This window comes from Jaculus jaculus, chromosome 9, assembly GCF_020740685.1.
Source record: "Jaculus jaculus isolate mJacJac1 chromosome 9, mJacJac1.mat.Y.cur, whole genome shotgun sequence".
Taxonomy (NCBI): domain Eukaryota; kingdom Metazoa; phylum Chordata; class Mammalia; order Rodentia; family Dipodidae; genus Jaculus; species Jaculus jaculus.
In genome coordinates, this window is record NC_059110.1 from 131,222,456 (window position 1) to 131,236,325 (window position 13,870).

Sequence of the window (13,870 nt, forward strand, 5' to 3'; positions counted from 1 at the left end):
AGAGTCCACTCAAGCTAAGTAGATGAACAGAACACCCTCCAATATAATGTACTTTCTGGTACATTCAGGTCTCATGTCAGAAAAAAATCATTTCCTAGCAATACTTGTATGGTAATCTACTTTTAAATATAACAGCTAGAGACTTCATAACCCTAATTTCTCATCAAAATTTACATAGTGATTTCTAAAGGTCCTAAAACCCAAATTTGCACTTTAAAAATCTGTTTCCACTTGAGAGGAAGAAAGCATCTAAAACCACTGAAGTTGATTTTCATACTTTTCTATCACTTTATAACAGCTGAGCTGAGTTTTCTGTTACAAAAATACCAACTAGCAGTAAAATTCCTGAAACACAGATCCATGATGAGAAACACAGCAAGGTTTTAAAATACATGATACCAAGATTCCAGTAATTACTTGTGCTCAGTTAGGTGTAACTGTAATTTTTAAAATATTAAATTTATTGTGCTTTTACTCACTTCAAAACTTCCTCAAATTTATGATTTTTTCTTTGAGCTTCTTCTTTTTCTTTCTCAAGTTCACTCTGCAATTCGTGAACCTGCCATGATGAGAATGAATGAAATTTACTGGAAGACAAGGATACTCAAAAAAAAAAAAAAATACCAAAAATAAAACAGGAAGCTTGAGGCCACTTTGTATATAAAATAAGATTTAGAGGGGAACTTGTACAACCACTGATCATTTGCCATAAGATTCAACACCATATTGAAATTGTGCCACAGTTTTGCCTTCACCACAGCATGGTTTCCAAGTAATACTCACAATATCACGTCTGTATCCAAGGCTAGTCATTATTTGAATATGAGTGCATATGGATTCTCTTAAACAACTCAGCATGTAAGAAACTCTAAAAGGCACCAATTGCTTTGATTTTTAAGTATATTTTATACAAAGTAAAGGGATCTCACGAGACTGAGGAGTCTATAAAAAATCGTGTTTAAACTCCCCACATACAGAAGAATTAGTCATCTCTTCCATTGCTGAGCAAGATATCCACTGAGTAAGTGTGGAAGGAATGCCTCACCATGACTACCTCCTTCCTATGAATAGGTTTGATGGCCACATCAATCACAAGGGTTAAATGAAAATGTCTCTTATCCATTCAAAAATGCAAAGTGTGTGCCACATGAGTTGACATTATAAGAACCTCACAATAAGGAGATGGAGAGAGCCAAAGAGAAATGGGTGGGTGAGGCAGCAGTCATTGTCCCACCCATATGGCAAATGAAAGCTGAGAGAGCTCTTCACTAGCTGGTAAGAATGCCCACTGCAGACCTGCACCAAGAGCTGAGAGCTCTTCACCAGGAGGTGAGAGAATGCCCACCGCAGACCTGTACCGAGAGCTGAGAGCTCTTCACTGATGATAAAATAATCCCACTGCAGACGTGCTGCAGCCAGCATGAGACTTACAGTGAGCCTGGAAGACAGTGCAATGACAGAAGAACAAGACACTCACATGCTACAGGCAATCACACTACAATGGAGCTGGGCGTGGTGGGGCACGCCTTTAGTTCCAGCCATGGAGAAGTGGAGGCAGGAACAGTGAACTCTGCCTCAAAGGAAAAAAATAAAAATACAGTGGTGCAAGTCACAGATAGCTGCTTTTCATCAGTTGTGATAGGGGCATATAAGTCAAATGCTATATATATTTTAGCTTATTCTTTTTATAATTTTATTTTCCCTTGGTGTTTTAAAAGTAGAGTAAGTAAAATAATATCAATTATTTCCTTATTTACCACAATAGAAATCAGAGAGGTCATTTTTCAAGAGAATAATAAAATGCTAACCATTACAGCAAAATGAAAATTAAAAGGTAGACAAGAAAATGAACTATGTGGGTAGTGCATAATCAATATAACTAGAAAACACGATTCTTTCTCTTGCCGGTATTGTCAATGATAGATTGAAAATATATCATAAGGGCTATTTTTCTTAAGAAGAGAAGTTACCTGCCTTAAAATATTTGCCATTCAATTTCTTTTACTTTACTTGGGATAAAAAGAAAAGTCTGTTCAGCTCTTGCCAGGCTCAAGACTTAAATCTCTGTCTTACTTCCTTGGGATCCTAATATGTACTGAGGTGCTTGGCACAGCAAGCTTTTCAAGTTTCAATATGAACAGTCCAATACCCATCCAATAAAGTCTGTAGTAGTAAGGCCTGAAAAGCAGAATGCCTAGAATTGTATAGATGAATAGAATGTACACTTGTACATATTGTGTAGTTTAACATACATATGATTAAGATTAAAAGCCAAGACAGAACTCAGAGATGAGCTACTATGAAGATTCTGGATTGTTGTATCAGTAAGGTCCTTTCCTTGGAATACAACCATGCCCTTTTTCTTTGGCTTGGACTTCTTGTATGATAATGACGATCATCATTGACAACTGGATTCTTTTTTGTTCCTGACCTTCCAAGATGAACTTTCCCCTTTTCTCCATGAAGCATGATGTTAACTGAAGTTGGCTACTCATCACCTTGATTTATGTTGCAGCACATTCCTCCGATGCCTAACCTGGTGGGTTTTATCATGAAAGGATACTGAATTGTGTTGAGAGCTTTTTCAGCTCCATTAAGATGTTCATGTGATTTTTTCCTTTGTTCTATTAAAGTATCATATGTATTGATTTGCTTATCTTTAATAATTCTTGGGACAGACTCACTTGATAGTGGTATGTAGTAATCATGATGTGCTGCTGGATTTAGTTTGTTTTTTGCAACTTTGTTCATCAGGAATATTGATGTGTGATGTGTTTTTATTTTACTGTCCTTGGAGGCAGAGGTTTTAATTTCACCATTGATGCTATAAAGCTGTCACACTAATTTTTAATGTATATCTCTCTAGTATTTAGCAAATGAAATTAACTGCTCACTTAGGTTTCTTTTGACCAAACCTAGTTATATTGATCCACGTGACTGCTTTAACTTTTTTAACATACACTTCCTTTTCAAGAATCTCTTCTGACATCAGCACTGTTTCATGTCATATACACGAGTCAGATTCACCTGTTTTGTTTTGTTTTTTTCCACCATTTTGGTATCCACCACTACTTCTTTTCCATTCTCAAGCACATTCTATTTCAATTTGACTTCTGTGTGGTACTAAGAGTTGAACCCAAGGCCTAATGCATGTTACGTGCTAGGCAAGCAGTCCACCACTGAACTATATGCCCAGTCCTTAACAGATATTTTGCTTACATTGACTAAAGTACCTCACTCGGGAATACTGTTACTCAGAAAAAAATGCCCTAGGCATATATTTTCTGACACTTTGCATATTCAAAAGTGCTGTTGTGTTGCTGCTTCATATATGAAGGAAAAATGTATGTAGGATAACTAGGTCAGAATATTTTGACCTAAAAACACAGCATATGCTACTCTCTTTTAATTAGTTATTTTATTCATTCATTAATTTATAGGTATTAGGGATAAAACCTAGCCTTTTGCATGCTAGGTAAGCACTCTGCCATTGAGCTATATCCCCAGCATTATAATGCTGCTTTTTTTTTTCTTAAAGAAGATAAATCACTTTAATTACTTGTTCAAGTACCTGTGTGTTAAGGTACTTCAATGTTGGTGCATTTGCCCAGTGTATGCACAATTGTTAGTAACACAAGTAAAACAAATGTATACATAAAATATTTCTGCATGTTAAAGGCATGTCCTTGTAGCTTAGATTTTGTTATATTAGTTTTGTACTTAGTAAATACAGTCAAGTTGGAACTATTGTTAGCCTCTTTTTTTGTTTTTGTTTTTCGAGGTAGGGTTTCACTCTAGTCTAGGCTGACTTAGAATTTACTTTGTATTCTCAGGGTGGCCTCGAATTCACAGTGATCCTCCTACCTCTGCCTCCTGAGTGCTAGGATTTAAGGCATGCACCACCACGCCAATGTTAGCCTCTTTTTTAAAGTAGAATAATTCAACCTCCTTAAAGACTCTCAAAAATTCATGCTGGCTATATTGTAAATTGACATGGGAGGATATTGGGGAAAGTTTTCAATTAGCAATTATCTCACCTAAAGAAACTGCACTGACTATGGTACTGCCCTTGTTCAAAGCACTCTGTTTTAGTGGCATTTAAATTTACAACTAAGACTAATGCCATCTGTTTGCTTTCTCTTTTCTGGACACAGATGGTAATTTTATTTGTACTACAAGTCAAATGCTTTTAAAAATATTTTATTGATTTTTCTCTGATAAAGTGTGATCATAAATTTTCACACACAGACCTGAATATTTTTAATTATTTTTGTGTTAACTTTCTGGAGACTTCTTTCAAAACAATTATTGCATGCTGGTTTTCTATTTTATGCTTTATAGTATACATAATAATTTCCCCTGATATTTTACTCTTTTCCCTTTTCCTTTGCAACTTGAGAATAATTATGCTTTCCTATCCTGTCACTGATTCAGTTCTTTATATCTGTCTGGCTCCATGCAGCTCTCAGGAATGTTGAATGAGCTCTTGTGTTTTCATTTCCATATATTCCTCCTACGACAACAACTTCCATGCTCACATCGCCCTTTTCTTTCCTTGAATATGTTTCTCACCCATAGAAATCATATCTTCTTATATCTGGCAATAAATTTCTTGACATTTTCTTCTGGAGTAATACATTTTCACAAAGAACCCTTTTTTCTGAGTCTTCCTCATTATACCACAAGCCCTTGTTCTATAGTATTTTCGATAAGGTCCCATCTGGGATATTTTCTCCCACCCAAGCTTGGACAGTGTTCCTCATTCAGATCTGGTGCTTGACAAAAATTACAGGGGACATAACCTTGTTTCTGTCACATCTCTCTTACCACAGTTTCATGCTCAGAGCTATAGGGAAAATCTAATTGCCAAAACAGTTCCCAGCAGAGTTTTAAATGGGCTATCCTGCTTTTCTCTCTGGTGCATTGAGGAACTAGCAGGGAATATGGTCAGAGTTAGTAACTCACCAAGCAATAGTACCCTAATTTGGGACCACTCCTCCAGTATACCATGACATGAAAGCACGATTGATATTTATCCCTTTAAGTGGAAAAAACTTACAAATTAACTATTTCTTACACAAAAGAAAATATCTATCTAAAATTACATGGTAAGTGCAATGGAAGCTCTAGAATGAGACTACATGGATTTACATCCCTACATTCTGTCTCAGTCACCTCTAACAATGGGGAGAACAGTAAGCACAGAAGAGTGGAGTCAGTGAATCACTCCAAGACTCTTAAGAAAACAGGAAATATAGCAACTTCTCAATAAATGTGAAAAATTATTAGTGTTCTATTAAATGCTCTAACTCAAACATTTTCCTCATAATTTCAGATCATTACCAACACCCATTTTTTGCCCTTTCAAAGACAGACCCTGAATTGCTAAGCACTTTATTGTTTATTTTAAATGTATTTATTTATTTATGAGCAGAAAGAGAGAAAGAGAGAGGGAGGGAAAGTATGTATCTGCTACTGCCTCTTGCCTCTGCAAACAAACTCATGACACTGTTCATCTGGCTGAATATGGGTACAGGGGAATTGAACTCAGGCTGAGAGGCTTTGCAAGAAGGTGCTTTTAACCAATGAGCCTTTGCCCCAGTCCCCTGCTAAGCATTTTGAGTTCTTAAGCGCTGTATATCACTTGTATTCAATTTTAACCCCTGTCAAATGTTCAGCTGCCACCTCTTGAAGCTGGTGAGTATGATAACATAAGCAACCTTGATCTAATTTACTAGTTCTAAAACTATTCAGATAATTTTGAAAGGAAGAAGGAACTATCTGAGTGAGGAATAAGGACTTCCCTCTGGGTGAAACACACATGCATTGATGTGGACCTTTGACCTAGTGGACTCCTTAAAGTCAGAAGCTGTTCCTCATTTGCTTTATTATCCCTGGTGCCCAGCATACCTGGACCACACTAGAACAGTCAATAAATTCTATCTGGGTTTGTCTTTTCTAATAGAATGCAGTTATAATGCATGCTTGAAATCCTTTCCGGATGATGGTATTTTTAGAACTATATTTCAAGTGATAATTAAGTGCCAGGTAGGGTAAAATCTCAATGCTCATTTGTTAGAATATTACATAAATTCTTATTTTTTTTCAAGGTTTTTTTTAAAATTTTTATTTATTTATTTATTTTAGAGAGACAGACACAGAGAGAAAGACAGATAGAGGGAGAGAGAGAATGGGTGCGCCAGGGCTTCCAGCCTCTGCAAACGAACTCCAGACGCGTGCGCCCCCTTGTGCATCTGGCTAACATGGGACCTGGGGAACCAAGCCTCGAACCGGGGTCCTTAGGCTTCACAGGCAAGCGCTTAACCGCTAAGCCATCTCTCCAGCCCACATAAATTCTTATTTTTACATAAAAGAAAATTAAGAACCTAGAGACCATGTTATTGCCCTTTTTATTTTTATTTCTATTCTATTTATTTTTTGAAACACAATTGTGGTATATTACCCAAAAGCAGTAGGGAAAAGGCTTAATATGATTTAGTTCTAGTTTTTTCCATAATATATACCTAATACCAAAAATGAATGTATAAATGATAATAATTAAAATACAAATCCGGTAGTTAGGATACATAGCATATTCCCAAACACAAAAATTTACTGTAAAAAAACTGATCTGTGTAGCTACGAGCACATTTATCATTTACTAAATGGTTTTTACTTCCTTTTCCTCCTAAATTAATCACAACTACCTGTATAAACACAAAAAGACTATGCTGTAAATCAGGAAACAGATAAGCTGTGGTGGACACTATGACACAGCAAACATCACAGAGCTGGTGCTGACCTCCAAACAAGCCCTCAGGCAAGTCTACCTATCCTCAACTGTTCAAATATCTGCTCACCAATATGAAAAGTGTGGCTGACTGGATGCATGGCTTCTCTAAACCCTTTCACCCCCAATTTCATTTTTTTAACTTTGGGAAGGCACAAAGGAAATCACGTCAATAGTAGTTGAATAATATAGGTCAAGAAATATATAAAGTTGCTCTGAAAACATTTAAAATTTTTAAGCATAATTCAAGTATCTATGGATGTTAAACACTGGGTATAATAACTGCATTTTAGTTACTCATCTTGCCTTTGTTACGCAGCTATATCAGAATGACTACAAGTCAGTCTTAGCACATTTAAGATTGTTCATGCCTCCAGTCCTCCTACTCAACAGCACCATCCTCCACTCCCCCGTGCCTGTTTGGAAAACAAGCAGTAGGCTGTTTGTGGGAGGCAGGTGTTTCCTTGCTAGTAAAATCATTGACTCTAACCATTTCCTGATTTAGCAGATTAGGACACTTCATCAAACAATGACATTTAGTTTTACTACCTATTATTTGTTTGATGTTCAAAGATCTTAAGAGCAGGCAACTGCCACCAGAGATCAATAAAGACCATGAGATAATATGTGTGCTTAAATTAGGGACAGCATCTGATGCTGTTGTTTTCACCTCAAAGACAAGTGGAATGCTATGCCCCCATCCTGCTGCTTTCACACTGGCATGAGGAAATAATGTCATTCAGATGGCATTTCCCCTCCCTGAACAGATACTCCGAACTAAGTTTTATACCAAAAGTTATTGAATGTGCACACCTGTAACACTGTCTCACAAACAAAAGCCTTATACATCCCATTGAGCTATCCAGTTACACAGTCCAGGGTTATGTGAGATTTATGCCAGTTCTTTGGAGCAGTCCAAAAGGATATTCCCTCAGGGGGGTACAAGACATCAAATCTTCAAGGCTTGAGATCACAGCAGGTTTAATAAAGAAGACCAGATGTCAATTTAAAAGAGGAGATTATGGAATTAATTGTAAAACAAAAAGTCATATGCTGAGCAATATTTTCTTCCAATATAAATAATGTTAGAAATATATGTAACATGAACAAATACAGTTATTTTTCTTCTAAAGATTGCTATGACTTTAAACCAGCCCAGTTTACAATAAAAAACAATTAATAAAGTGTAACTGGTTGCTTTATTGAAAGGCAAGGCGAGCTGATGGCTCAGAATGGGAATGGCTGCAATTACAATGCATAATAAAGAAGTTTAATTCAGCTCCCAGAAGTAAACAAAAGCAGGAATGGCCTGTAGCTTACTGTATAAAGATTAAGTTATGAGACACATTAGAACTCACTTTTTTATCACAAGATAAAAGTTTAGCATCCCTACATTTACTCTGCATCTGTCTCCTTTACTTTGGGTTACCTGATTACTGCTGTGGTAGGCAAGATTAACAGAGAACAGACATCTAGAAACCACTACCTAGCTCCTCAATATATTGGGGCAGGAGGCCAAGGCTAGCTTTTTGGGGCTTCCAGAGCTGGAACTTTTTGCCTTAAAACACCACTTAAAAATGTGTTTAAATCCCCTTTCTTCTGCATATTCACCAGTATGAGAGACTGATGGTAGACACTCTAGCTTACTTAGTGGCTAAAAACTCAAGAAGCCATAACAGTAGGAAAAAAGGACTACACATGAAAGAATGGAAGCCCAGGACATGAAGAAATTGAGGGGAGCAGCCTCTTCTCTCTCAAATAAACGTCCTGCTCCTCGACTCCAGCCCACCGGCTTACAGGTACTCAGACGCCACCCCCAGGAAGAGGCTGACCACAGAGAGCCTCATGGCAGGAAGCAGAGAGAGTCCATGATGCAAGAGAAGCCAGAGTTGCCCAGTGAATAGGATGGCCAAGCACACCCAAGGGGTCCACATGCCTTATACAGTATAAGAAAAGACTGATGGCAATGTGTGTACTTCTTTTGGTAAGAAAAATATTTACAAAGCTGCATCTCTCAGCAATAGAAACTGAAAAACTTCTTTCTTCAAGGAAAACATATTTCACCTTCCTGTTCAGATATAAAATATATTTGTAATATAAAATATATTTCAGACCTTGCATTGAACTACATTAAAACTGCATCAGTAAGAAAATTATTATAAAGAGCATGCCAACACACATTGGGAGAAATGTATTGCTACATGACTAAAATACACTATCCAATACATCCCTTGGATGCATTAAGCTCTTGAAGGAAAGGGTCTAACTGATATAAAGCCTCACCTTATTATCCAACATGATACCTTGTGCAATGTAAGCATTTAATAAATATCTTCTGAGTGACTGTTTGGATACAAGGTGTGATATACGAAGTGGTTTGAGAATGCTATGATATAAACCAAGTTTAGTTTTAATTTGTATATTTTAGTGGAAGGGTAAAACTTCTCATTTCTGATTATATGCCTATTTTGTAAGTGGATTATTCTGGCAAATGTAAGGATGGCAAATAATGACAAATCCATCAAAAAACATTTCTTTATTTCAACGACTCTAATTCCTATATCTTGCAGCAAAAGGTTATCAGAGGGCTGGAGAGATGGCTCCATTGTTAAAGCACTTGCTTGTAAAGCCTAAGGACCTGAGTTCATTTCCCCAGTACCCAAATAACATCAGAAGTACAAGATGGCACATGCATCTGGAGTTCCTTTGCAGTGGCTGGAGGCTCTGACACAACCATTCTCTCTCTTTCTATCTGTCTCTTTCCCTGTCTTTTTATTTTCTCTCTCTCTCTCAAATAAATATATAAATAAAAAAGTTATCAGAACTAAAGTATTATAGTAACAAATATAGAGAACTCTCTAGACTGTGCTGGTTAATGTGTTAATATCTCCCTAAGATTTGTAAGAATAGGAACACTAACATATTCCTTAAAGTGTGCACTATTCTACATAACAGAAACAACTATTATCAATATTTAAGTAGAGCAAATTATTTCATTGTTTCAAGATGTTTTGATTATATATTCAGAGTTCCCATTATATGTACGACATAACAGAATATGAACCGATTCCCATTATTTTTAAACTGATAGAAAAATACAATTTCAAAGTGCTTTTTAGGAGAGGTAAGCTATACATACATACACACACACACACACACACACACACACACACACATATATATATATATATATACATATATATATATATGTATGCAGGTATGTATGTATGTATACATATATATACTCATCAAATATAACATGTGTTTTATATGTGCTAATTAGAAAATGAAACAAAAAAAGCTGTGCCTAAACTAAAAAGAAACCTGAAACTACATTGGTTACCTGAAAATAAATTAGGAGCAAATCATGTGTTAAGGGATAGAATACATATTTTATAAAAACTAGCCACAGAGAAGTGGCTTAAGAAATGGCCTAAGGGGCTGGAGAGATGGCTTAGCAGTTAAGCACTTGCCTGTGAAGCCTAAGGACCCCGGTTCGAGGCTCGGTTCCCCAGGTCCTATGTTAGCCAGATGCACAAGGGGGCGCACACATCTGGAGTTCGTTTGCAGAGGCTGGAAGCCCTGGCGCGCCCCTCTCTCTCTCCATCTATCTGTCTTTCTCTCTGATATTAAAAAAAAAAAAAAAAAGAAATGGCCTAAGGACTCAGGTTTGATTCCCCATGTGCAATGTCTGGATGCTGTGGTGTACCCATTCTCTATCTGCCTCTTTCTCTCTCTCTCTCTCTCTCATAAATAAATAAATAAATTAAATATTTTTTAAAAACTGCTCCTTACCAGTGCTTCATCTGCTAGGCTTTTATCTTTTTGCCATTTACTATTTTAAATGTATCATTGCTTCCCACAAAATATATTACCTTTTTTTCATAGCTGTGTTTTAAATTATTTTTCTCCATTTGAAACTTCTTTTCTTGATCCTGTGAATGATAAATGTTCATTTTTATTACATTCTAATTTGCTACTAGAGCCAATAAATTAGTAACCCAATGAAAGGAATACATCTACTTGATTTCAAATTTTTATTCAGAATTTTATATATTCGTAAATAGTCCTGGGCTGGAGAGATGGCTCAATTTATTTTTAAAGCCTGTCAGCCTGGGTTCAATTCCCCACTTCCTTCATAAAGACAGATACACAAACTGATACATGTGTCTGGAGTTCCTTTGCAATGGCCAGAGGCCCTGGTGCATTCATTCTCCATCCCCACTCCTTTCAAATAAACACAAATGTTTTTAAAAGGGAAAAAAGATAGTCCTGGGCTGAGGAGATGGCTCTGTCAGTAAGTGCTTGCTGCTCAAGTGTGAGGATCTGACTTAGGATCATTAAAACCCATATAAATCCAGAGACAGTGACCCAGTGCCTATGGGAACATGGGATTCAGAGTGAGAGACCCCCAGAAGTCTGTGGGCAGCTATCCTGGTAAATGCTGAAATGACCAAGAGATCTGCCTCAAACAAGCTGGAAGAAGAGAACCGACAACGAAGGTTATCCTTTGACTTCCACATGTGTGCTATGGCATGTGCAGGCCCACCTACACAAAGAAAGGAAGAAGGGAGAGACAGAGAGAGGGAGGGAGGGAGGAAGGAAGGAAGGGGAGAAGAAGAAAGGGAAGGAGAAAGGAAGAAATAAGGAAGGAAGATGGGTGACTGTTTGGGATAAAAATACAAGACTCACTTTGAGTTGCTGTTTTCTTTGAAGTTCTGATTCTTGTAACTGTTGTTTTAACTGACAGATGTTTTGTTCTAATTCTTCAATTTTACCAGATGCCTGGGAGGATTTTACAAAGAATAAAAGTCAGAGGATTGATTTTTGTATCATCCTGTAATTTCTAGTTATCAAAAGTAACTTTTTAATCTCTAAAAGTAAGTCCGAATTAAAATAATCTGCTGGGATGGTGGTGAATCCCAACACTCAGGAGGCAGAGGTAGGATGACCATCATGAGTTTGAGGCAACCCTGAGATTATATAGAGAATTACAAGCCAGCATGGGCAAGAGGGAAACCCTACCTCGCAAAACCTTTTAATAATAATAATAATAATAATAATAATAAAAATGAAATAATCTGTAAAACTGATGGAAGAAATATTTTTATAAAACAAAAATTAATCACTTTTATAAGGAAACAAAAGTTTGCTGAGTGCAGACTAGGCAGTAACTAGAGTACTGCCTGCATTCCAAATTTACTTTTTTGGAGTAAAAATATAAGTTAAAATCTTCATAGTATGTAATGTTATAAAAATGTAACTGGTATACAGACTTACAGAAAAAAAATAATTTTAAGTATAAAACTAAAGTTGAACCAAGATCTCAGAATAATAGTAATGTCTGAAGCCACTTTCATAATGTATTATTAAAACAACTAAGCATGTCTTCTCAGAACTTCTTTCCCTCCTTAAAATCTTGAGTAAACAGAGTTAACTTATAGCAGAATTTAGTTTATTAAATATCTAAATATCTGTTTATGTGGTCTATTAGACATTTAATATCTTTAACATTTTATGTACCAACAAAAAGTTTTGAAATCTCAAGTGATTTTGAGACCAAAGGAAGGAGAGAATAATTTAGAATGTGAAATAATTAGCATCGACATGACTGCCTGTGGCTGTAAGCTGAGCAAAAGAAAGGCTGAGTGGCGTAAGCATATCTCCTAGTGCACACACTACCTTAGAAGCAGAGAGAGCATGTTCTTGCTTCAAGAGGTTCATGTCAGCATCATATTTGGTTTGTAACAGTTTCATATTCTGCTCATAATCATTTATGAGATGATCCTTCTCTTTGTGCAGTATGTTGCGCCTAAAACATTGGAAAAGAATATTTCCAATATTATTAAAACTAATCTCTAAAACAGATATTTTAATTAGCTAAATCCAAATATCATTATCTTTCAACATATCCACATTTTTATCAAAGGTTTTCAAACAGCATACCTCTTGTATCTAAAAGACTTTAATAAGCAAACAATTCTATTTAGGTTAAAAATCTCCTCAGATTCACTGCATGAAGTATGCCTAAATATTACAGTTCGTGTATAGAGTTAAATCAGTACATTATAGCTATAGCCAATAGATGTCTGATTTAAGCCAATACCTTGCCTTTACTTCTTGTAATTCATTACATGTGATCTGGTAACATCTTTCAAGTTCCAGTTTTTCATTAAGTAACTTCTGCTTCTGTAGATGACTGTTCTCTGCTTCTCCAGTCAGCTGCTGGACACGGGCCTCCAGTTCTTTGACCATGTGGTTCTAAAAGAATAGACCAATGTTGAGAAAACCTCTATCTGACTTGATAGCAAATGCCCTTAATCATACAGGAAAATCATACTATCTATGAGAATAATAAAAACAAATATGTATAGCACTAGTAAAATTAAATTAATCTAGCAACATCTTTTAAAAAATCCCTTTGATCATAAAATTAATAATGGCAACTTTACATGTTTCCAGCCATTTATATTTACTGAATCTGTCATGTTTCAGGATAAAGGAGCATGTCAGTAAAGAAAAGTCCCTCTAAAAAGATTACAACCTCTTTAAGCCCTATCTTTAGAGTTTTGATTTGTCATTTTCTCATCACTTGAAGTTTTAAAAACTTTTTAAAATTAAACAAGCAATATAATAATTTAAATAAAATCTATAACCACAAATTACAACACCAGGGATATCATATAACTAATGTAACTATTTTTACCAAGTATATAAGGATATTTTATTACATAGGTTTCATATGAGCATACAATTTTTTACTCATTTATCTTCAATGGATCTTTTATTAAAAGCATTTATATTTTCCCATGGCATTCAAATGATCATTCAAATAGCCTAAGTATTATTTGATATTTAAGTTTATTTAAAATTTTTTCACTTTTGCAAGACTGCATTAAAACCTGGATAAAGGTGTTTATGGCCTTTTGGACAGTATTTAAAATTAAAGTAAGCAAGCATTAGCTGAGGGGCAACTGATTTATTTTCACAGCTAAACATTTAATAAATGTAGCTAGAAAGTTTGCATGGTGAACCTGTTATACTGTTTATAAGATAAAAATTTAAAGCTAAACATTAAAT

At 35.8% G+C, this 13,870-nt stretch overlaps 1 protein-coding gene and 1 non-coding gene across 9 annotated transcripts in view; both read right to left on the minus strand.

Annotated features, from left to right (window-relative positions):
- Cep112 (centrosomal protein 112) overlaps positions 1–13,870 on the minus strand; it is a 471,814-nt gene that overhangs the window by 337,550 nt on the left and 120,394 nt on the right. For all 8 annotated transcript variants that reach the window (XM_045157990.1, XM_045157993.1, XM_045157994.1 and 5 more), the window contains 5 exons: positions 12,897–13,051; positions 12,473–12,602; positions 11,483–11,575; positions 10,666–10,725; positions 480–559 (listed from right to left, as the gene is read on the minus strand). In XM_045157990.1, coding sequence (XP_045013925.1) covers positions 480–559; positions 10,666–10,725; positions 11,483–11,575; positions 12,473–12,602; positions 12,897–13,051 — 518 coding nt within the window. The remainder of the gene's footprint in view (positions 1–479; positions 560–10,665; positions 10,726–11,482; positions 11,576–12,472; positions 12,603–12,896; positions 13,052–13,870) is intronic.
- Positions 3,945–4,081, minus strand: LOC123463681. The gene has a single exon (XR_006639072.1). It is a non-coding gene; the product is annotated as a U4 spliceosomal RNA (small nuclear RNA).